Source organism: Idiotropiscis lumnitzeri, chromosome 8 (assembly GCF_059441095.1).
Source record: "Idiotropiscis lumnitzeri isolate Australia: NSW breed Sydney's pygmy pipehorse chromosome 8, RoL_Ilum_1.0, whole genome shotgun sequence".
In the NCBI taxonomy this organism is placed as follows: Eukaryota; Metazoa; Chordata; class Actinopteri; order Syngnathiformes; family Syngnathidae; genus Idiotropiscis; species Idiotropiscis lumnitzeri.
The window spans coordinates 15,862,959-15,888,165 of record NC_142398.1 but is presented as its reverse complement, the minus strand read 5'-3'; the positions used below and the strand labels follow the sequence as shown (position 1 = coordinate 15,888,165).

Below are 25,207 nucleotides of genomic sequence, written 5' to 3'. Positions count from 1 at the left end.
CTGTAGAGACCAGAATGCTGAAGCTGTGGTGGGAAGTGGCTCAATTTGCAGGAAGCACTTCTGATGTTCGGAAATCAGGTTTCTTGGATAAGCAAAGGGCGGTGACGTGGGTTCAGCTTTCCCAGTCATTTTTTTTTTTTTAATGAGTTGACTTTTTTTCTGGTATAAAGCTGTTTTTCAAAATACAGACGCACATTTCAGAAGGTGCAGGTGGCACAATCCAATCAGCATTTTCAAACCTCATATGCCTTCAGAATAGCCAAGCATTCCTATTTATTTATATCCTGTATTTTTTTTGGTCCCCCGCACATCAACCTGACCCAGTGACATGACTTTGGGAATTGACTTTTGACCTTACAGGTGATAAATACTTGAACACACACTCAAAATGGGTGTTTTTTTTTTTCATTTTAATTCATAAAATGTAATCATAAAATTCATAGTTTTAAATAATGTTGAAGGTTTTCATTTGTCCATACTCAGCTAGCCTCACTGCCGCGTGTTTGCCACGCTTTTCGCATTGTGCGACTGTAATTGTTGAAAAAGGCCTGAGCTCTGAGGCGGAGGAGGCAAGAGGGCTGAGTTTAATGGTCACTGTTAGTCAATACACTCTGACACACACACACACACACACGCACACAGGAAGCTCATGTTACTGTGGCTGAATCAGCATGCACATTAGCGAGTGGAACAGGATAGATTTAATGGCTCTAAACTATTTAGCATTTGAAACAGGCTTTTTTTTCCTGCAGGTTAAATCCTTATTTCATCATTCCTGTGTTGAGAACACAACACATGAAAAACACTGTTTGTCAGCAAGATAAATAGCGTATATAAAAAGCCAACCGTATGTTGATAGGCAACCATAAAAATCACTGGAGAGTGGTGAAAATAAGTGAACTATTTTGTGATGTTTATTGCGAACACCGTGGTGCCTGTATGAGGGTGATAAGTCGGATTTCGGGAGATTCAAGGCAACCACAAAATCCTGCTCACATTCTATGATATACAAAACTGTACTGCCTGGTGTCAAATAGTTTAGTATAGTGCTATTGTAGTGATAATCGTCAGGGGCGTGGTGACAGTTGGGAAATACGGTACGAGCACCGAACGGCCTGTCAATTCCAGGCTGACATTTTCTTTTTGAAGTGGCCCTAATTTGGAGATAATTATTCCATCCTGTGGCGCAAGCATGACAAAGACGTGTTTTCCTGTCTTTTTCGGCCTCTCAACAAAGGGCTTCCAGGAACGACTGGCGTTCGGCGAGAACTAAAGGGATCACTTAGCTGCGACTTAGAGCCGGGTATGCTCCTCTGTATTCGCGGTTTTTATGGGAAGGAGACAGGCACCACCATACAAAGAGAGCTTTCCCATCAATAAACTAATGGCTTAGTGGCTTCATTCCGCACTGGAAGGCAAATGGGCACCAGGCAGTAATGTATGCATCAGTGAGATTGCGTGTGTTGTCATGGGGATGCACTTTGATGGCATCTCCTGCAAATGCTTGATTTTTACCACCTTCATTTATTTTCTGCATGTATAACTATATATATATATAATTTTGTGAGGCTTTGAAGATGATTCTCGTATTTCATAATTAATGTGCATTTATTGGAAAACGAGAACCAGTTCAACGTTGCCAGGTTTCAAATCATGGAGGCAATCAAGAGTGATAGTTCACATATGACAAGAAATTTTCTGTGTTTTGTGTTTCAAATTTCTCTTCCCTCATTTGATTTTGGTTCTCACCAACTTTTAAGAGCAGTTCTTTTTATTTCGTGTTTCTGATCCCCTTAGAATTGGATAGTGAGGAACAAAAACTGTTCAATGTCCTGTAAATGTCGGTTTATGAAGTAGCAGAGGCCTTCATGTACAAGGAAGGACATTTAATGCAAGTGCAGCTCAGTAGATGAGAATCTAGTTGAATAGTTTGTTTCCATAGTTACTTTTGAAAAGTGCAACGAAGGCCTACTGCTTTCTAAAAGATTTGTTGCAGTTTTCAGAATGTAAATTCCTCCTGAATTTCTACATTAAGATCAAGTGAATGTTATGTAAGATTGTAATTTCTAGAATTATTAAATTGATTTTTTTTTACATACTCTTCAAAATTAGGAAAAATAAAATGTACAGCAGATTCACTCAATCACGAGTTCCATTTTTCAATAAAGGGATTTCTAATTTCTAATCTGGACATACAAGATGTTAAAGTATGCCTTGCTCATTTAACCTCAATGCATTTCTGCCCCCTGCTGTTCAGGAAGGGTGGTGCACAATTCAGGAAGAGGTTGTAAATTCCAAATTACAAGACACCATATTTTATTTGAAGTACAAAAAACAAATAACAAAACAGTTAATACAAAGCTGGAAAATGTACACCGACTTTTGTTTAGATACCAAACATGTTAAACCAGTTGTCGGTGAGTTTTAAAACAAAATCAAAACCTGTAGTTGGGGGTATAAGAGAGGCATTTGAAAGATTTAGACCACAGCCCCAAACTTTAGTGTCATTAAAACAAACAAAACAAAGAATCTTCTGTCAGACTTATTAATACGTTTCTTGGTTATGTCTCGCTCCATCCATCTAGCGTCCCTTCTCACGTCTGCAAAGAAGAAAAAAAGTTCAATTCATTCAATAGAGTTTACTCGAATAACCACGTAGCAACTCACACTGTAATTAAGTGACACTTTTGAACTCACCATGGGTTTCATCTCCCGTCCACTTCCGTCCTCTGACTTGTAACGGCCACTTTTCTTGCTGTTCTCAACATACTCCTGGCAAAATTAAAAAAAAAAAATGCAGATTGTAGGACAGTGACGATTTCCATGAAAAAGATAAGCAGATATTTAGCACACTACGCGAGCGCTGGTACCATTAAGGTCTTGTCCATGAAGTACTCCCGACCGGCGCTACCGTCGTTGTACTTGCTGTCGATGGCAAAGCAGAGGAAGAGGACGTCCACCACAATCTCGAACACGGAGAGGAAACAGTGGGCCACCATGTAGGCAAACACGCAAACGATGAGGAGGGGAAGGACCCACACGGTGTACTCGCGCTGGTAGTTCAACGCCAGCACGCCGGCGAACGCCGTGCAGGCCACGATGAGCACCTGTCATTGCAGACACCACCGAAGATTAGTCAGGCTGACGTAGCGTCAAGCCCAAGGGATGGATGGAATTGTAGCAAATTCTCTTTTCTTTAGTGTTAAGCCATAAAAACAGTTGATAAAAAATTATAATATAAAAGTATTTGAGTTTTTCTGTACCTTTCCCAAAAAGAGCACAAAGTCCCCCACGGTGTTGATGGTTGCTACTCGCACGGCATTCTCCACCAGGATGACAAAAGCATCACGAGCTGATGTGCAGAAACTGGTGCTGTTGATGGCTGTGGCAGTATAAGCATTCTAAAAAAAAAGTCATTAAAGTCAGGAAACGCCTATGCAATATTTTTTATCTAGGGCTTGGTGATTGATCCATTTTAGAAATGAATTTAAGTCAGGGCTGCCCTTTTTTTTTTCAGCTTCCGTAGTTGAAAGCACAGGATGGCCGAGTGGTCTAAGGCGCCGCGTTCAGGACCCAGTCTCCCCAGGAGGCCTGGGTTCGAATCTCGAATTTCCCCATTGTGGGACTAATAAAGGGCAAATTATTATTATTAATTATTATTATTATTATTATCTCTGCTGCAGTGCACACAACAAGATAAGTACAAAGGAGATACTTTATAAAACCAATAACTGAAAATGTTTTGCTCACGTCACCTAACCTCACCTGTATAAGAGAGCAATGAGAGACCACCCAAGCATTTAGAACTTAACTGTCATTTAAAATTGCTCATTTATTGAGACACTTTATTTGCATACCAAACATGTTTCGCACAATCTCAATGAGTAACCACAATGCTTTTTTTTTTTTACTGCTATTTAAGTTGACGCAAGTTAATGTGGGGGTAGCAAAAGGTAAAAAATTAAAATCACAAAATTCATTTTTAATGAAAACAAGATGCTTTTTTTTAAGGCCATATCACCCAGCCCAAATCCTGACTGGATTTAACTTACTTGATTCAAGTACGCCAGACACTTCTCCAAACACCATAAACAGCACACGCATGATTTCAGCATGCAGCGAGCGCACGCATTCTCCTGCGAAAGATAGAGCACAAAGTCATCGTAACGTCATGGGTTTAAAATTAATTTCCCAGTTAGGCTCACTTTTCCTTTGAGTTGACTGTGGATGTATGTCAGGATGAGACGAGGAATCTTGACCAGCGTGATGATGAAGGAACCTTTGGCCACAGTACCGAGGTGGTAGCGGAGGGTACGAACCGTTGCGGACAAGATGGGAGTGGATGGCATGTTGGATTTATTCCTACAGAAGAGCAACCATGAAAATATGGATGACGGCCACTCTTACTATCGAACAATACAATTTTATATGCTTCACTTGTCACATTTCAACATACAATACTGTACAAACGTAGAACCTATAAAATATAATGTTAATAAACCCCATGGGACTGTGACTTGTCTTTACCGCGTGAAGTAGTAGGTGACCACAGCACCGGCGATGGTCATCTGCTGAAAGGCGAGGATAAACTCGCTGATCCAAATGAGACCCACTGCGTGATACCAGACCAAGTACTGAGCGGGTCCATTCATTGGATACTCCACCATATTTGTGGAGTTGTTCTTCACCGGGCTCCCTGCAGAGGTAAGAAATTACGCACAAGTCGGATTAGATGATTCATCGACCTCGTTGCCAGATAAAGTCAGCAAAAGATTAGATTAGATTAGCATGAGGCAATGCACTTCTACACCTAAGTGGACTGGCCACAATAATTAACATCGTTAAAAAAAACATTGACAAAGATGGCGCTTCACCATGTGTGGACTTTCACTAGCCTAAGAATTAATTGAATATGATTAACTAACATTAATAAAAATTTCACTCTAGACGATGACTATTTTCTAAGACCACTCATGATGACAGTTCGTTCATCTTGAGTACTTGGTTTTGTTTAGTTCCTCATGAAGACAATGTGCAATATTATTTTGGAAAGGGGGAATTAAGCAGTCCAGTTTTGTGATTTAGGGGCGACTAATTTCATAAACTCTGATTGGATTAAGCAACAAACCGCTCCATTGCTGAAAGTACATGAATTGCGTTCTTTTGAATTGATATGCACAGCTCAGAGGCTCAACTTTGCTGAGAATAATAATGAGCTAACCACTGAAAAGAGAAGTGGGAGATGAGAAGAGAAACGGCTCTTTGACTCTGTCCTCCCACACCACGAGACTGGCACAAGATTCCGGATGTGGGAGTTTAAGTTGCGCCACGAGATCAGGACAAAATGTCACAAAACCAACTTCTTGGAAGTTGGAAATGGCCACACGATCAACTTAGTTAGCAAACGAAAAGAAAAAAAAAAAAAAAAAAACTAATGCACCGTACACGTAGGAAACAAATGCTCATTTATATATGTCACGGCAGAAATGAGTGTAATAAAAAAGTTCAAAGTTCATTCAAATTTCTACCTGAGAGTCCGAGGAGGAGAAACACGGCCAACCAATAGACCCAGAAGAGCATAAGGCAGAGGAAGGTCCAGAAAGGCTGCAGGACCAGCAAGGGAATGTGGATGAACACTTTTCCGGCCACGTGGAACAGAGAAATCGTGAGAGCCACGCGCTTCCTCAAGAAGACCATAATCAGCAGGAGAACCACCTGGAGATGAGTAGGTGAGTTCCACAAGCTTTAGACATTACCCTATTACCACTTTGGATATTAAGAGTATTTTCTCACGTGGTTATATAAAAACAATGTTTCTCAAAAGGCTGTCTACCCAAACAAAATTCAGTCTTTTTGTGAGACGTATTCCAAAAGACACCCCAATGTCACTCATGTATGCGGCGGTTGTGGCAGGTATGAGATCAAGCAAGCATAGGTTAGCAAGCATCAAAGGAAAAAAAAAAAACTACTTTAAAAATGTGTAATACTGAATGAGCACACTACTGCCATCCACTGCAGTGGATGACTTTTTACACCTTATTCTAATCCGACAAAAAAAATAAATCCCCGGAGTCAATCCGCCCCACTACTCCCCCGGCGTCATACCTCAACTATTTGAGAAAGATTGGACTAACCGCATGCGGCCAAATCAAACCATCTGCAATAATATAAGATTATTTTGAAAAGTCATTGAATATTTTGGGGATCATAATTTGTGGTACATTAATATATTTCTGTACTCAAAGGAGCAGCTGCCTCAGCGTGAGAAGATTTGAAGTTCCATTGCTTTTGTTCAGTGTCATCACACGGTTGACACTTTTATGACAGTTTAAGAATGGTCATATAAAATTCCTCGTGTACGAAAATGTGTTCAACACTTATCATCCATAAGTGGCTCAATTCCATGTTATTCTACTTGTGTTGTGCTAAACGTGAAAGGAAAAAACCACACAAAACTATCTGATCTGGATTATTAATCTAACATTCACATAAAACATCCAAAGATGGAAAAAGCAGCGTCAATTGTGTTCTTTGGCTTCCCGAGTTTCAATACGTCAACAAAACGTGACATACCGTGAAAACAGTAGCACAAATGGCATACACGAGGAGCGCCTTCACATTATCGGCTGCCACTTCTTTCCCAAAGACAGAAGCCGTGTTGTTATTGAGGGCGGTCCTGTGGTCCACATACAGCCACCAGAGGACGCCTGTTCCCCCTGCAAAAAAGTTGCAAGCCTGTCACACCCTATTTGAGCCAATTACAATATACATTTTTTATTATCCATACAAGGAACACAATAATATATGTTGACAGTTACCTAGCGTGCCAATGACGACCAGAATAGTAAGAATCCACACCAACACTTTTGAGATGTAACGGATGACCACCATCATGATCAGGGAAAGAACTGCATTAAACATAACAAGAGTTTCTGCACAATTCAAATCATGGAAAACACACTAAACACCACGCATGGAAAAAGCGTGGCTCGACTTTGGTAACTCCAAATACAATTTCAAGTACAATTTCAACTTCAACCAAAATATTCTGGAAAAATATTCTTTTTTTTTTTTTGGTGCCGTCACCGCAGAAAAAAATGTCTGCTTAATAAAACGTGTGCAATACAATTCATTCAATATCAATCACACCCACAAATTAGTTTTAACAAATTGAAAAGAAATCGAATGCAGCTGAAAGCACAATGACTAATTACTAGCCTGACAGCGCCTTCCTTTTACCTGCACATAATATCACTGACTTCAAAGAGTAATTACGTTTTTCTTCTTCATTCTAGTTGTATAATACGTTGTTTAAATTTAGACTTGTATGACAGCCAGAAATGTAAAATGTTACTTGAAGTTTTATGATCGTGACAGTTCCACTCGGACACAAATTCATTGACTTTACTAAAAAAATAAAACCAATCATTTCGAAGAACGTATACGTATGCAGTCATGTGTGCATTGCAAGCCAGATGACAGTATGAAGGTGTGCGTGCGTATGCTTCACCTAAGGACAGCACGCAAAGTCCCACAATGATGTCCTTGCTGGCCATCACTCCAGCGACGACGCGACGAAAAACATTGTTGTCACTAATGAATGTGAAAAAGGAGAGGGCCAATTCCGCATAGCAGCCGATATCCGCTGGTATGCAACGGCGGAACAGAGGCACTGATTTACTGAAGCAAAGAAAGGACGCAGTTAAAAAAAAATTGGTATAAGCAGCGGACTGAAAGCAAAACATTCAAATGTTGATTACCTTGATGGAACCGGGAGCTTGGGGCATTTAGTAAATCGATCAGAGTGGCCCGGGTATCTTGCTGGACTGATATCATAGGTGCAGAGAGCAGATCCTTTTAAGAGAAAAACATGCTCAAAATACAGTATTTTTCAGATGATAAGGCACACTAAAAAGAGTGTTTTCAGTTTGGCATTTTTAATTCAACTTGCGTTGTTGACGCTCAAATTCTTAATCTCATCCACATGGAATTGCTGATAGGTGTCCATGTTTTCATCATACGGGAAATAGTACTACTTCCTGCTGCAGTGTCTAAGAAGCATGAGAAATGTAGTCCAACTAGAATAAAGAGAGCAACCAGACCGAACACGAGCTAAGCGTTTCTGGCAGCGGGTTTACAATGTTACGAATCGGGACAATATCCTTGCGGTGCGTAGCAATGAGAGGTAAATATGAAGTTAAATTGCTTCCTATTAACTTTCATATTCATGTACGCATTCTCATCTTATCGCTAGCAGGATGTTTTTGTCAGACCGGAACGAGAACTACTTCCTGCTTTTGTGTCGGAGAGTGATGGGAAATGTAGTCATACAAACTTAATGCTAATATAGAGTAGAATACTGCTGAGCCTGCCAGGACTGAGCCAAAATGTTTGCATAAAGTTGAGCGCATTGACTTATTTAGAGCCGTTTAACTGTCACCTGAGATTTAGAAACATTTAGTATCAGCCAAAGTAGTAACACAACCAACATGTTACCAGATTGACGAGTGATGTTCAATCAAATAACCTGTAAAATATGGTAATTGGAAAAATATTTATCAATCCTGAAGGAACTACTTGGCAAAGATCTGATGCAGATACTTAAAAGTGAGAGAGAAAGAGAACGAGACAGAGAGGATGGATTGCAGTAGGGATTTAGACGCCTGATTAGTCAACGATAAGGTAGTTAGCAGTATTAAGGTGTTACTAAATGAATCGTAGCTGGAGTAAAAGCGTTGTAGTTTTTGGCTGCACGTCAACTATGAACTCAACCAATACAAAGTGTTCTTTCTTTTCTCACCATTAGTCAGCGCAAACTGCTTTAAATCGTAATAGGTCTTCAGTTCCGTAGCAGGACATTTGGAAACGCACAAAGCGACGCTCTTCATCTTCCTGTTTATGATGTCAATGTTGCACGGGTCCAGAAAGAATACATACCTGACAGACACACAAACAGAAAATGTCAGTGAGGTGCTAACTCGTGTAGCTGTTTTGTTTCCTTTTGTTATTTTGTAATCTAAATACACAGTTGCCGTAGACTAAAACAGGAGCCCATTAGAATGCAAGGCTGGACTTTTCGTGAGGGAAGAACATAAAAAACGGTGACATTTGCCGCCCCGCTGCACAGTTGTCTCATTGTACCGGAAAAGGCTTGATGGAAAATCAAGCACCAATAAAGCATGCGCCATTGTTTGAGTAACACTGGGCGTGTAAGCATAAAGCTGCTGGAACTTTACCATTCACAGTAACGAAGAGTAAGACCACAACCTTGAACTAATTCCTGAGAGAGTATAAAAACATTAGATATGCTCTTCAATCTCATTTGCTCATTCATTCAGAAATGCGAGGAATTTTAGCAAGAACACACATGTAAGCATGATGTCCTGAGGGCTGAGTTACAATAAGAAATGTTCTATATTTCCCCAGAGCACTGTTGGAAGTTAATAAGCACACACAGCATTGTTTTTAAGTTTTAACATACATCGGATAATTTTTTTGCCTAGATGCTCTCAACAGTTTGGATCCATCCGTTTCTATAATGTTTGTCCTCATTGGGAAATCAGCTACATGCTTAGCTAAGTGATGATTAATTTCTACCCTGAAAAAACTTTTTTTAAAAAAATATAATCTAAATATAATCTATGATTTAAGACAATATTTTAGGAGGGTGACAATATTGCTTTGTTAAATTGGGTGAATAAACAATAAGTGATGTGTTCAAAGATTGACAGGCTGCAGGTTGGGCTTGAAAAAAGATGATACTGAGATAGGTATTGTGTGTGTGACCCACTTATTTTCAAGCATGTTCCGGCCGCTGAGCTCAACGTCCTGGATTTTGGTGTTATCGCGGCCACAGACGTTGCCATAGCTGTCATATCCCGATATTAGTCGCGAGGCGGCTCCTGTTACGATGGTGAAGCCACATATACAAACCTGCGGGAAGCAAATAACATTGGGACATTAACAAATAGGGATTTTCCCCAACGTCCTAAATGTGCTTGCACGGCAACTTGGATGATTACGAATGTGCTTGAAGTTGATACGCTAGCTCCCAAGACACATGCCTCTGGGATTTATGTGCTTGACACAGACCTTATAATCACATTATCTTCCTTGGTTGTCCTCTCATATTCACGCAACCTCTTTACCGGGGTGATCAATGTCCATTTCTAATCCGGTTCTTGAGGGCCGCTATCCTGCATGTTTTAGATGTTTCCTTCCTCAAACACACCTGATTCAAATCATCAACTCATCAGCAAGCTGTGCAGAAGCCTGTTTCTGATTACGAAGCATTACCAGTTTGATACACATTTCTTAAGAAACAAATTTGCTCACGTTTTCTGGGGGTAAATAATTTATTTTTCCTCATTTTTTGTTATTAACAAATTAACACCAGTGCAAGTGTAACTTGAATAGCAACAAAAATATTTGATAAAGATTACTGATAAGTAGAGCTATTATTTTTATTTTTTTATTTTTTTATCATAATAACATGTACACACACACACAAAAAAAGAAGCGGCACGCAATTTTGAAGAAGACATCTCGGGCTACTCAAGTGGTCCATAGAGGCTACCTGGTGCCCATGGATCACATTGGTGACACCTGCTCTAAAATATCCCGGTCCAGCTGCATCTCCGTCCACCTTTAAAACTCCTTTAAAGACACATTTCTACTCTTTGACTTTCGGCTCAACAAGTTAACTGCTGTTCTTCTGTTATCTACTGTAAATGTGTTTTAATTTGAGTTATAATTTACTGCTAATTTATATTATACTATATGTAAAGGGATTTGATAAAGCTCCAGCGGTTGTGAAATGCACTATATAAATAACGTTATATTATATTGTACCAATAAAAATACATCTCAATACATATAACAATTAAAGTTTGCTAAACTGTTGCACAGCAAAACTGTTCTGGCATACTACATGGCTATAAGCACTCAAAGAGGCCAGGTTAAAAACAAACTAACAATCAAAGAACAATTGGGAAACTTTAATATTTTTTTTTTGCATACCAACGAGGCAAGCCCATTTTTTCAGCCTCCAGTCAATAGCAGAGAGGTCTTGAGTTTGCTCTTGTGTTCATTGTAGAATGTTAATGTCAATCGCAGTGAGTGATTGCATTTTTGGTGAGGAGACAACAATAGAAACACTTCCACATTCCAACAAAACAACCGCTCAATGACACACATACCATTCCAATGCAGAAGAGTGTGAAGATGATGAGCCATGGTATGTCCGTACAACTGCGTTCCTTCAATGGGCTCCAGTCACGTTTACTCTGCCAAGACATGAACAGACACAAACTTCTGCTCGATTATTTTAGTTTTGGGAGAGCCGGGCAGTGCCGAGCCCAATGCTTGTTTGCGAGTCTCCGCAGTTGTGACTGTGCTGGCCAAACAAGCCGCCTTTGTCTGAAAAGTGACGTGAATTGTTACACCCGCACAATATCATACATGCACCACTGTTCGGATGTCGTCATTATCGTTCACATTGTCGATTTTCTTTCCATTTAGGATCACCTACCTCGGTGCTGCTGCAACATCCCATTGTCGACGAGAAAAAGACAGCTGTTGCGAGGCGGAAAAGAAAACTTTGAGCAGGCTTTTTTTTACTAAAGGTTAGTTATTCTGTCTCCGCGGATAATTTCTTTCTCTCACTACAAGCGTTAAATATGTATGTGTAACTTAACTCACAGTTAGATTACTATGTTAAGCAACGGACGCCATTTTTGCCAACTTCCCCCAGGTAAACGCGGAAGACAACAAAACTCCTTATGATGCCTTCAGTGCTGTCGGAAATATAACCACTTCAAAAAGGAGCGCCCAAGTTGTCCAATTCTGTCTCCAATTTCTAATCTTCAAATTAAAATGTACTCATCTGTTGCTTCATTCAGTATTTTATTCGTGAAACATTTTGTCTGGAGTGCGACAGAAATCGCTCTTTTTTTTTAATTGTCTAATTTCCGAGTATTTAGGAACGTTGCAAAATATATATTTTTTTCTGAACCACGTGTGCTCCAACTGTAGCTGTTTGCTGGTGTGGTGTGACGAAGAATTAATGAAATCAGATTACATTTCGCTGGTTTTACATAAACTGTCTCTTGTAAAACACTGAACTATGTTGAACAAGAGAAAATGTCCCCCCAGTGTCTGCCAGCAGGCTACACTACTGAAAGCCGAACGAGGAGGCTTGGAGTCTGCAATGCGAATTTCGAACTAGTTTTTGTCAGAATCAGAAGTGAGTAAAATGGCCAAATATTGTACTCACGTAATGTTATGTTAGAGAATTATGACTTAAGTATAAGTAAAAAGTAGTCTGACAAGTAAGTACTCTGTGGACAAAAACTGCTTGAGAACTCGGTAATCGGTGAGTAACTTTATTTTTAATTTTAATTAGCGCATGAACGCCAGACAAAAGAAAAACAGAAATCTTTGCATATTTCTCAATGATAATTTTCAGCCAAACAATAATAAATTACCTCACTTGGAAAACAACATAATTTAAGACAAACTTAGCCACAAGAACTACTGTTAAAATAACTTTGGTGTTTACACTCATGAAACAGTGTAAGACGCAGTGATAAATCGAAAATTGCAATGTATTTTCTTAAACTGGATTTCTTGTAGGCTAAAATGTACATATTTTGAAGCAGACAGATCTTTTTCCTTACAACTTACTGAATGTGAGGACGTGTGACTTTCTGGCTGAGAGTTACATGAAATTGTTTTATCTGTTATTTCTGCCATACTTCACATAAATTAGTCACTTTCAAATCTTTGCTTCAGTGTTGAGGCCGAAGAAACGTCTGAGTGCGGTTATGTGAATGCCTGACACCTTTTTGTTGGTGAAATGGAGGCAAACGTTTCTCGTAGACACTTGGATTGGTGACACAGTCAAATGACGGCGCTTGAGGCAGAAAACACAAAACAAATAGATTGCACAAGCAATAATAAATACTTGAGCTGGGATTATGCACTTTTGTCCGATTGGGATCCCAATACTTGGGTGGCGATCCGATACGTATTGCAATACTTCAATATAAAGTATTAACCTTAAATATGTATTAAAAAAACATCTGAAAAAAATAAGACTCATGAATACTTGATCCAGAAAGTTACTTTAGTAAATTTAACACTACAACGGACATACACTGGAACTAATTGGTTAATCCCTCAAATTAAAATGGAAAACTCCAAATTAAATAACTTCAGACAGTTTCTGTTTGGACAGCAGAATAGCCTATTCCATGCTGCGGGGCATCAAAGCTCAGAATACGCCCCAAGTTTAGTCTTTTGTCTTATAACTGATTAAAAACTGTAGTGCAAGAATGCAACACATAGCCTGTTTGTTTCTTTTTACAAAAAAGCACACAAATGTCGAATTAGCCCTAGGGTCAGCATATACATGTGTGATCAGAGATGGCAAAATTTGAATTTCAATTGACAATGTTGGGTGACTTCACGACAGCCAATGCCAAATGTGCAGAATGAAAAACAGTCTCCAAGGACTGCAAATATCTGGATGACAATTTCATTATAAACATGTACTCCTAGTCAATAATGGGCAAGGTCTCTTCTCCTAGACAGAATGGGGCCACTTTTTTTTTTTTTTTATCGACTGAATGAATGAATAGTCATGATTGAGAAAGGACCTCAGTCCATTTTCCAGCTATTTGACTTTGGCGTCTCCTGCTGCCCCTTCATTGTTATTGCAACTTACCTGTTCTCTCGTGTGATTAGTGTCAAACTTGTCATTCTTGGACAACTGAGGTTAAACAGAAACTTGCTGATGTAGAACAGTGTCCTCTTTTTTCGTGTTAGCCAGCTGTCTTCCCAGATGCATGCTATTATGTAAGTCAATAAAAAATGCTGTCTTTGTTTTCCATTGGTTTTGGGTTTAGTATTCAATTTTCGAGACATCTTAATCAAACTCTCCGAAACACCACTCCCTTTTCATAAAATGTCATTTCGAGTTGAGTTGAGGACTTTAAGAGTATGTGACACTCACATGACTGGAGCTGGAATGAGTTCTCTGTTTGGTAGAAATAAAGGATGTTTATTTTTTTTCTCAGGGAGGCTGTTGTCTAGTGACTTTTTAGCACAAAATTCAAATTTTAGAGGTACAATGTCTTTTCACTGAAGTGGTCTCCTCTAAGATATGCCATTTGTCCCCTAGTCACACTTTGACAGCTTGAGGACATATTTTTACGTCCCATGCAAGATACACTTGGGTTCAAATAGTAAGAAAAAAAAAATAGCAGTAGATGACCGTAATCAATTCTCTGTATGTGTCTACAGTATGGCTCCATTCTTCCACCCAGTTAGTTTGTACATTTAGATTAAAATCACATGGGGACGGGGGACAGCACAGTGGTCGTATGTTAGGTTGAAAACTCAAAATTTCCCAAAAACTGTGAATGTGAGTAATGGCAAAGAGGAAGTGTGTAATAAGCAATGAACTGGAAAAACAACTTACTTTTACGTAGCATTAGCAATGTGCCTGTTTGAAAATACTGAAGTGACTCACCACCCAGCCTTGTCGTTTTACCGTCTGTCGACATTTTCACGAAGTACACTTTTTTTTTTAAAGTTTTCTATTACTCCTTTTTTTGTAGAGCAGTTTAGAAATTGATTAAAATAATACAGATGAATTAAAATTCCTGTCATATTTTGTAATGGCAATTATAGAGCAGATTATTTAAAATTCTGTCGTCTCATTTGGGTTACACTAAAACAAATCGGAGTTGACAATTGTCCCAGGATGTTGCGTAAGGATTCTTTGAGCATGAAAGCAATAGGAAGTGTAATTAAATCTTGCAAGACTTAAAAATCAGATGAGCATTCCGTGAAAGAATGAGAGCAGGTGTTGGGAGGATGCAGTTGGCAACCAAATGCGGACAAACATCTCATAATGACGCCACTCATCTCCTGACTTTCTGGTACTCAAAAGTGACAGCACACAAACGCTTTGGCAAAAGTGTTGACGGACAACACATTTTCCTGGATCTCTCCTACAAGAGTCCAAGCCAAGGTAGCGCATGTTTGGCCAAATCCTGGGTGGAAAATTGTGAATGCACCACATCACTATTCTGGCCAATTGAACACAAGGATAGATTGGCCCTCATAGATGACAGGACAAGAGGATACATAGGTCACTTGAGTCCAAAGAAATGACTCAAAGAATGCCTGCTTTGTGATTACCACTAAGATGTCATTGTTTTGAAGCCTTTTGGATGAATCATTTTGTTGTGTTGGAACATTACTCGTGTTTTCAGTTTCGCTGCGTGAATCAGTTTTGACCTTTTTTTTTGTGAAAGCAAGCATCTGTGCACATTCCTAGTCGATTTTCTTGTGCTGTGCTTTTCGCGTGTCACGAAGACAATCGTATATTGTATACAAGACGGAATGTGCATGAGACTTTAGGTAAAGCACAGAGCATACACGGGAACAGACCAGATGCTACACAGGGGACACTGTAGGTTCTCAGTCTTTTTTACCACTGTCTTGTCGTCATAAAACAATTTGCCCTCAATGGTACAAGGCATCTACCCAAAGAACACGCACCCACACCCACGCACACACAGGAAAAAAAGAGATTAGAGAGATTATTTTAGCCTGGAGATTGTTATGGTCAGTACCCTCAAAAACTTGTACTTCCTGTTCCCACGCTAAAATGCACCATAAGCCGTGGTTACAGACCAAGGCCCCCAAGGATTCCGCCTGCATTGATTTTTTTTTTTCTTTAGCTGGCTCGTTTGTTGGATACTACGCACTGCACAGTCTCTTACACTGAGCCAGGTGATGGCTTGTCATTTATCTCTCTTGTCTCTTATTGGAAAAATAAGAAAAAAGCCATAACGTGGTTCAGTACTTGGTACACCACAGGAATTAAAAATTTGTTTTTAGATTAAGATATTCTGACATTTTGTATTAAATTCCCAGAAATCAGAAATGTAAAAGGACTTCTTGTGACTCCAATAGCTTGTCTAGGGGAGGACTCGAGTGTCACCTACTTTCCCCTTAATGGGCAGACCCTCTCCGAAACGATTTTTAATGCCAGTGATTTAGAGTGACGTATTTTTCCAATAATAAACTAAAGTGCTTAGGAATGTGAAGCTGTTTCCTTCGGGGCGTCACTGCTCCACTTAAGAAGCCAAAGGGTTTGAACAGTGAGGGGTTTTTGGAGTGAATCAGAAATGGGTCATTTTTAAACATGTTTGCGACCAATGATGCTTTCCCATGTGCCGCTTAAAAAGACCTGTCCAGCAAAATCGCATCAAAATAATACAGTATTAGTTATATTTCTCAGTATAACACTTCCGTACTTCAACCGCACTGCAAAGTAGATTCTCGAAAAATGCAAAAATGAACCAACACTTTTCTCCAAACCGAATTAGTAAAAGCGAAATAACATTAAAGACTGTTACTGTGAGCTGATGTCAGTTTGTAATGGGTGTCCTCATGCGGCCTTTTGCTCGGGAGTCACCATGGACTGCACCTTAGCAGGCCTCTGGAAGCTGGCATGATAGTTCACTGCCAGGTTGAGTAACATTAAGCTAAATAAAGTGTCGCCTCCAAAATGGGTGTTTTTGCAAAGTTAGTCAAGTCAGGTCTCCATCCTTCCAAGAATCAATTTTCTATGCTGTTTATCCTGTTCGTGGTCACAGGCGCTGACTTATCCTGCTGTTCCAATTCCACAACACCAGCTCGATTTGACCTCATTTTCGGGGTCGGTTTTCCATATCAAAATAGTACCACAGGATTGGAATCTGTGAAAAATGTCCCATTGAGCGAAAACGAGGATATTTACTTCTCGGCATGTGGGCGTTCAGACTGAGGGGCTGCAGTAAAATAAAATGGGCCCCTATCACTATAATCCAATATGGGGCAGAGTATGATCTACATCTGATGCTTCACCACTGTTTTAGTTCACTCAAAAACACAGATCCATTACTCATGTTGTCGCTCACAAGCTGTTGGTTGAATACTTGTTTGCAAAATGTCATTGATCAGAGGATGACGTTCATGGCTTAGCATGTGGCCGCGCAAGGGGGTCTGAATGGCTTTAGGTTTTTAAATTATAGAGCTAGAGATAGATGTCTACAGGCGGTAATGAGTGGATAGCCTGAGTCATGGTCCGTGTCAGCCTGTACACTTCAATCGACTGCCATATCCACGCTGAAGCCACTGTGGCCAACCAGATCTGTATTTCGTTACACTGCACTTGGCATAACCGCAGTGCACATCATGTGACATACGACAGAGAATTCTTGTTGAACTTGGATCGTTTCCTTTAAGTACGACCATCTGTGTCCCTGGAGAGTGGAGAGTGACTGTTTCCCAGCAAGACACCCCCGAAAAAGCTCATCCGCCGCACATCTGGATGACCCACAGGTTAAAATGCAGAGATTGCAGGCATAGTCAGAGGGTGTTTCACTCCAGTTATCCAGCTCCTTCCCGTTGTTTTCTGTGTGTTGCAAGACCTCGATAAATGTGGTCACAATTTGAGATGAGTGGAATTCGGCAACAATGCATTTGAGGGTGACAGAAGATTATAGAGAAGGGATTTTTCAGCCACTGTTCCACAGCTGATTCGGGCCGGGAATGTTGTGCTGCTGTTGCGCCTCGCTGCACAGAAACACACAAATGATGCCAGTTTTGTAGGAAGTAAAAATACTATAAGCCACGTTGACACGTCTTTGTTTCTAAGTCCTGGATTGTTATATACAACACAATACAGATTTATTTATATTGCTCTTTCACAAGAGCTAATGGTGTAGTCACGATACAATTTTTTTAAAGTATTTTTTGTTTGCGCAATTCTATCAAAGTCTGTCATTTTTGCAACCCCATTCTCTTCTGGATTTTTTTTTAAATAACTGAAAACTAGTGGCAAACGTGAGATATATCGTAAATCTTTTAGAAAAAAAAATTATGTTGAACTATGTTGCATTGCTTTTTTCTTTTTTTTGCGTCAGTGTGTTTTATCAAGAATTCTTGTACAGTTGCAGCACTGCACATTTTGAGTAAAAGCGTGCCTTAGATAGAATTGCTAAAACAGAGCAATCTTTTTTGGCCCAGTGCTCAGGTTCTTTCAGCGCAGTCTGTGTATTATTAAACCCATTGGTGGGAGCCTTTTCGCTATGCTTAGGAAGCCGCTATACGAAGACGAACGGGTTCACTGCGGCAAGGAAATCACAGTTTTGTGAGAAAAGGAGACATGTGAAGATGTTTCCAAAATTGCGTGAGCGTTGTAAAAGTGGCAAACTACATGCGAGAGGAGGCGCATTTCATAAACGCATTCAGTATGTTGTGAAAGTTATAAGCTGGGGGTTGGAGCTGGTAGGATGTGACTCAGACTCCCTGTCAAAATCAGCGGGGAGGAGACCTGATGTGAGAGGGATCGAATGGGGAAGACGAGGGGAGGCGTGGGGATAGGCAAACCCAGCCCCTCTCACACCACCCAGCTCTCAGCATTCAGCGTCAGCAAAAACACTAATGTGATCAAGATGGAAGATGTCTTTGGACTTTCCACTGCTCCCGGGCTTTCTGTCTGTCTTTGGGGTGTTCTTCAGCTCGCCGGCCGCTGTACGGGGAAGCTCCCGACTCCAGTCAGAAACCTCAAGTGAAGACAGCCAACAACTCAGACGGATATGGAATCATATTTCCTTAAGATTGTACTGATTTCACCAAGTGGATGAATGAAAGACCGACCTCCACATATTTCTGGCAGACACCGCTTGGAGTAGATTTGAAGCCAATTTGATGTTTTACTGTTTCCTTTTTGGCTGCATAATTGTGTCATCACTTACTACAAGAAGAAGAGAAAGCAGAAGTACACTTGGTTCCTGCAGGTGACTCTTGGTTGCTTGGCAGATTGACATATTGAAGGAGTTTTTTTTTTGTTGTTGTTTTTACTTTCATGATTAAAAAGCTCTGCAGGTTCAGGACACAGATGACAGTTGGTATACTCCTACGTGACTTCTCGGAAACAAAAGGTACAATAATGAATGGAAAACTGAAGTAAAATCAGATGACTGTTTTTACCTGTAATAGAATAGTTGTAACATGACATTGTTTTGAAATTGCATTATTTAAGGCAATCTTTTAATATAATAGGATTAGTCAAATATATTATGTTGTACCCATTTATTAGAATTTTCCCCCCCATATTGTTAATTCTGTCATTGTGCTAGTGGTAAAGGAGGGCATTATGACAATCACCGATCAGGTGATTAATAATGTGCAATTTTTAAATTCTTGTTTTACAAAAATACGACTACTGTGGTTTTGCAGTTTTGTATATATTATGGAATATTTATTTATATTTATATATTTTTTATATTTGTATATAATATGGAAACACAACACTGTATGTGTTTTGTTTTGTTCAAACAAAAGAATTTACTGCAGATGTAATTTTTTTTTTTTTAATTGTTTCTGATCACTCGTTTTGTGGATTATTCTCTGTCCAAAATCACAGTCATCCAACGTCCTAAGCATGCTAACCGCCAACAAGCGTTAAAGACACGGGGAAAAAATAAATCATTTAATAGCTCTTCAAATTTTTTTGTCACGTGGCTGTCAAATTGTCAAGGCATAGCGTTGCTAACATTTTCTTATTGGTCTTCTCACTTCTCATCTATTTTTTTTTTTTCATCCTCAGTCAAAAGCATCCCTATGGAATAGCCCTGGCCACCAATAATGCCAGTTGCTATACGCAAAAGAAGTTGGGAGGATCATGTGACTCATCCCTCAGGATTACAATATAGCTATGATGATCTGGACCTGATCTGTTGCCATGGTGTTGACAGCGAGGGGCTTTGTAGGGGTTCAGGGGCCTCCAAGCAGGGTCGATGGACAAGATGCGCCTCCATGCCAGAGGGCTGCCACCAACTGCTCACAGATGAACTGGCTCAGAGGCCAGATGTGACCACCTCTGGAGTACATGATGAGATCCATTCAGAGCGTGTGAAGCTGAGACACAATGTTGAAGCTCCGCTTGAGAAGAAGTTCAGTTGCAGCCTTCACAAATGTTCGGATGTGCAGCAGAGGGTTCCAGCTCACCTGAAAACGGCAGTGCATTTTGACTGCATTTCACAGAGTGAAAACAATGCTCAGGACATTGTTGATGGTGAAGACGAAGTTAGCACAGAGAATGACGATGATGTCTTTAAAAATCCACATATCTCTCGTGATGAGACACAATGCATCTCTATTTCGTCAAACAATGGGCCTACACTGTCGCAATCTGCTGCTGGACAGCCTGGCAAACTTCCAAATCATTCGCACACAAAGGAGGGACATACAGATAGTTACAGCAGACCTCCTGAAATCTCAGAGGCCACACTAAAGTCGTGCTCTGAAGCTCAACACCAACCTCGGATTGACCTCCCAGATGTTGAGGAAGTGATTTCCATTCCTGGCCATGCTGGTACGACGATAACCTTGGATGTCGGTGGGCTCAGTTCACTCAATAAAACGGATAGTCTTCTTGTGATGTCATTGGCTAACAAAGCTGTGGAGCCAGTTGTGACCTCAGCGGGAGAAGGAAAATGTGACAAAGAAGCAATTGAAACCCAGACCACGGATTCATCTGAACTGGATGGATTAAATAACCCAGAGACTCGAAATGAAAAATCAGGGCATGAGCGCCTTTCCAGAGACATTCAAGAAGGAAAGCAAGATCCTGCTGGAGCATGGGATCAGGCCCTTGGTTGTGAAATGTCCTTCCAGACACTGCCGAAGCAGTGTGATTCTGAAGCAAGAGCAATCAAAATGTCACAGGGGGAGGAAACTAGATATGCAGAAGGCAGCAAAAAATCTGAACATGTCAGGTTGGGACCAATGACATCACCTAATATTTGTGTCAAAGTTCAGAAGTGCTTGGTCAGCACTATAGTGCCGTCTGAGCAACAAGAATCGGGGGAGTCGGAGGAAGACTGCACACAGAAAATCGTGATCCAAGAAGCCGAGCCCATCTTGACAATGACGACTGCAAGCCAGCCAAAGAAACATTTTGATGAAAATTCTTCATCATTGGAAACTATCCCAGAGGTGAACCAGGGTGAGGCAGGTGGTAGCCGTGCACCTGCTCCAAAGAATCTCACCAAAACTATTCACTGCCAGAAGGCTGATGAACATACAGCGAGTGAAAAACACCCCCAAAACCTGCTTCCACTCTCAGCAGAGGTCAACAATGTGCTCTCGCCGGAGGGACTCCATGGCAACGAAGCCTCTGGTCGCCTGAGTGAGACACCTGGCTCTGAGGTGGCAGATGGTCCGAGTGAACGCCACACGCGAGTGGCCGTCTCTGGGACGGAGCAGACGGACAACCCCACGCAAGAGGCTGTTCCTGGTGACACATCTCCTGTCAATCCCGCTTTTGATGGAATGCGTGCGGCTGGAGTTCAGAAGGAGGAGGAGGAGGTGAAAGTGCGCATTAAGAAGGTAAGGTAGAAGATATAATGGAAGATGTTGTAGCTGTTGAAGCAACTTTGTGAGACGGTCATAGGTTGTTAGTGGCTTAGTGATTAATACGCCACACTGAGAAAGTTTTTTTTTTTCTTAATTATAAACTGACAAACACAGCCTGTGAATCATTTTTGTCCCACACTTGGCAAACCTCTCGGAAAACAATGACTTCACTCTCAGATGCTTAAATATCTGTGTGTGTGTGTGCCTGTGTGTGTGCCTGAGTCTGTTTTGTGGTCTTGATATGCAAAATATTTATCTTTCTCAACAACCCTTTTCAAAACAAAGTCCCATACGTTTGTAGAGACTTTGAACAGAGATTTGAATGCTCTTTTTTTTTTTTTTTTCTTTTGCTAGGGTGAAAGGTTTAAGCTTTTCACATAATTGTACACTGGGCTATTTACACTCTGTGGTCTGCCGAGCGGGCACAGTAAAATGCCAAAGATGGATTTAGGCTCACTGTTTACAAAGGAAAAAGCGAAAATTTACCCCATTTTTTTTTTTATTTGCTAATTGTGATTGAGGTCATTATAAAGCTGTTAGAAGTAGTCTTTATTGGTATGGAAGCACTTAAAAAACTAAATAATAACAGATCATGGTGCACATTTTGGCATTTTGTGTTGACCGTGTTGTGAAAATCTTACATTCGTGTTTTCATGTCACTGGCTTGTTAAGAGTGCTTCTTGAAAATCCCAATTTGTACTTTACTAAGGATTTGGTAGTTATGAACATCCCTTCGTTATTACCTATTTCAAATTTTCTTTTTTTTCTCCTTAATAGGAAAGGCACAGTTATTACCCACGCTCAAGAGGTTATCTCTTAATCTGGATGGGCTTGTCCCTTTATTGGCGTGTAATTTCCTGTCTAGAGTTGGTATTTCACAAAGGATGCCCCACTGAGTTTTAGTGAGAGTCATCAGATTGAAAACTTAATGATTATTACTAAAATGAAAAAATAAAAAACAAATTACGTCTTTGTCATCGTTTTGAATTACATCTAGCTCTGAAGCTTTAATGTCAAAACAAAATATATATTTTACAGGCAATCTCAAGTGAAGGTAGAAGTCAACACCCCAAAAATATTTTTAATAATATGTTCTATGGGCCTTCACTGGTCTAAACATGGCATTCTGAGCAAAATCCTCCCGTTTTTAGACATCTCAGAGGGTGGCCATTTTGTCACTTTCTGTCAAATGAAAATGACATAACGGTTGCTCAGGTAACGACCAATTAAATGTTCCCATTTAAACATTTAATTTATCTTAAAATGACGGAAGTGGTAAGAACAATAAAATGATGCAAAAGACATCATTTTCACGCGCATTTTCCCAATAGAGACTCCAAATTTGGCCATTGTAAAAATCTACAGTATGTGTAAGGCAAAATCATGAAGAGACTGCCCAACTGACAGAGTTTGTCAAAATTAGCTAGGTGACTTCCCAACTTCAGGTTGTTTTTATGGCCACTGGTCATATAATTAGTTACATTGTGTCACTGTGCTTTTATTATATGTTTTCGGTGAAGTGCTCATTATCGTCCACACTGGAAATGCTCTCATGTCATATTGGCAACCGCAGTTTTGTTTGCCTTGAGTCACAAACCTGCAATAGGCTATGATGCTCAGTGAGTGATGACCCATGTGAACAGTGAAAGTCACCTACTTGACACATTATGGTTGTCTTTATTCTTAAAAGAATATGTGACTTATTATCTCTGACATTTCAGTGAATCAAAAATTGGGTTCCTCGTAGAATCTCTGGCTTTCCTCTTACATACCAGCAGGGATGACATCAGTCCTTCAGCCGCCAGGAAGCCGAGCGAGATCACTGTCAGGTTTTGGTGGGGCGTGCTAAATTATTGCTTCATCAATATCGAAGGCATCTCGCAAACTTTTAAACATTGGCGTTGAATGCCACCGATCGTGACTTGTGGAACTCCTAAAGAGGTGTGTCACCACAAAATGTGAAGCAAATCATAGGCAGAGGGAACAATTTGACCTTAAATGGTAATTTTGCACACAAGGTTTTTACATATCGAAACATTCAGGCCATCATTATAGTTGTCAAAACGACAAAGTATTTAGTCTAAAACTTGTGAATACAAAACACTTTTAACTATAATATGAATCAAACAGATGAATCTTATGATAGATGATGCACGATTCAGCACAAGATGTTCAATTCATGATGACATCCCACGAGGCTCATGTTGTTGTGGATCGAATTAGTAAAATGAAACCCATCTGGTGTGCATAATGACTTTAGATCAACTTGATATTGGGCTTTGTTACTGTGTTTATTTGTTTTAGCAACAAGGCCTTATGCTGACCTCAGGGCCAATCTGGCTCAACAGTCGTCGATCTGGCAGCAGACGGCTTGGATGTAAAAGAGCTTTTTCTCTCTTCTTTTTCTGTCTGTCTCAATTGCTGTTCTCATTTCACAAGAAAGCTCTCATCTCAGGCTGTTGTAGCTCTCATACTTAACGCGTGCATACTTCAGATTGGAACATAATTATTCAGCTTTTCATTTTTCTACCAATGCACTTAAAAAAATGAACGGCGAGCACCAGGTGACAGGAGTAAAAAAAAAAAATGAGAAAAAGAAAAAAAAAGGAAGGGGGGAGGGAAGTGTCCAGCAGTTTAGTGTGGGAACTGTCTCGCATAAAACATACAAACAAAAAAAAAAAACAACAGGAAGTGGAGAGGAATGTAATGGGACGAGAAAAAAGGAGCACCCCAACCGCCAGAACGTCCCATAAAACGACGCAGAACCTTGCGCTACACTTGTTTTTCACTCTGTGGTTGCTGTTGTTGCTGTCTCTAGCCAGATGCGTTTGTTCATTCAGCGAGGCCTCGTGAAGATGTCATTGTTTTACCATGACAGTGTTTCATTGTGATACTCTGCTAAAGAGGCAGAACATGGCAATGTGTTCCGCTACCAGCCTGGAATGTCAGCGAATGCACAAATGTAAGAGATCTTGCCAAGACACACATGACCTGCCGTGCTGTTATGTGTTCTGAGTCAACCCAATGTGAGCTGGTTTTGGTAGGCCACTCGGCCACTAACTCAAAAAGAAATCATAAAACAATATAGTCCTAATGTAGTCTCAACCTCAGATTTGATTCATATATTGTTGTGAGGAACAATTGTTCACATGAGAAATTTGGGAATTTGAAATTTAGTGGTTCCTGTGTACAGCGTTTTCCCCGGTATTCACCAGGGATAGGAACCGAGCCCGGTCACGATTAGCAAAAAGTATTTGATCCCACCTCAAAAGGTTCAAAATTGCCTTTAGATCAGGGTTTCTCAACTGCTGAGTCGGGACCAAAGAGTGGGTCACAGGTACATTTTGGCAGCTCTGACAGGTTGCAAAAAAATAGCCGGGGCCTCTATAGGTTTACAACGGTACAGACTTTTTTTTTTTCGCAAAATAAAAGCAATATTTCTACAATTTCGATGAAGTACTGCTGCTACTTATAGGTGTTTCCATTCATGCGTGTTTGGCTTCTGAGGCATAATTTGCACCACTCGCAAGCAAATTGTGAAAATGCAGCGAACACAGTACTACAGATGGAGTTCTGAAAAAAGTTTCGTTGGCTACTTAGGTGCTGCATTAACTCTATGGGTGTCAAACCCTTGTACTCGAGGGCTGCCATCCTGCATGTCTCAGATGTTTCCGTCCAACACACCTGATTCAAATTACCAGCTCATCAGCAAGTCCTGTATGAG

The 25,207-nt window shown here is 40.3% G+C and overlaps 2 protein-coding genes across 2 annotated transcripts in view; one reads left to right on the top strand and one right to left on the bottom strand.

Moving 5' to 3' along the window:
* Positions 1-2,299: 2,299 nt before the first annotated feature.
* On the bottom strand, positions 2,300-11,762 carry slc44a1a (solute carrier family 44 member 1a). Its single transcript, XM_088303457.1, has 17 exons — positions 11,701-11,762; positions 11,531-11,574; positions 11,199-11,285; positions 9,791-9,933; positions 8,801-8,937; positions 7,761-7,854; positions 7,511-7,680; positions 6,819-6,908; positions 6,574-6,716; positions 5,529-5,715; positions 4,528-4,696; positions 4,206-4,362; positions 4,053-4,136; positions 3,264-3,401; positions 2,871-3,107; positions 2,698-2,772; positions 2,300-2,600 (listed from the first exon to the last, which is right to left on the bottom strand). The coding sequence occupies exons 2-17, from the start codon at positions 11,552-11,554 to the stop codon at positions 2,595-2,597; spliced, it is 1,941 nt and encodes a 646-aa protein (XP_088159583.1). The 5' UTR covers positions 11,555-11,574; positions 11,701-11,762; the 3' UTR covers positions 2,300-2,594.
* A 6,774-nt stretch (positions 11,763-18,536) lies between these two features.
* dlc1 (DLC1 Rho GTPase activating protein) overlaps positions 18,537-25,207 on the top strand; it is a 68,803-nt gene continuing 62,132 nt past the window's right edge. Inside the window, exons 1-2 of the mRNA XM_088302387.1 lie at positions 18,537-19,004; positions 19,673-21,456. Of these exons, the coding sequence (XP_088158513.1) occupies positions 19,711-21,456 (1,746 nt within the window). The 5' untranslated portion in view covers positions 18,537-19,004; positions 19,673-19,710. The remainder of the gene's footprint in view (positions 19,005-19,672; positions 21,457-25,207) is intronic.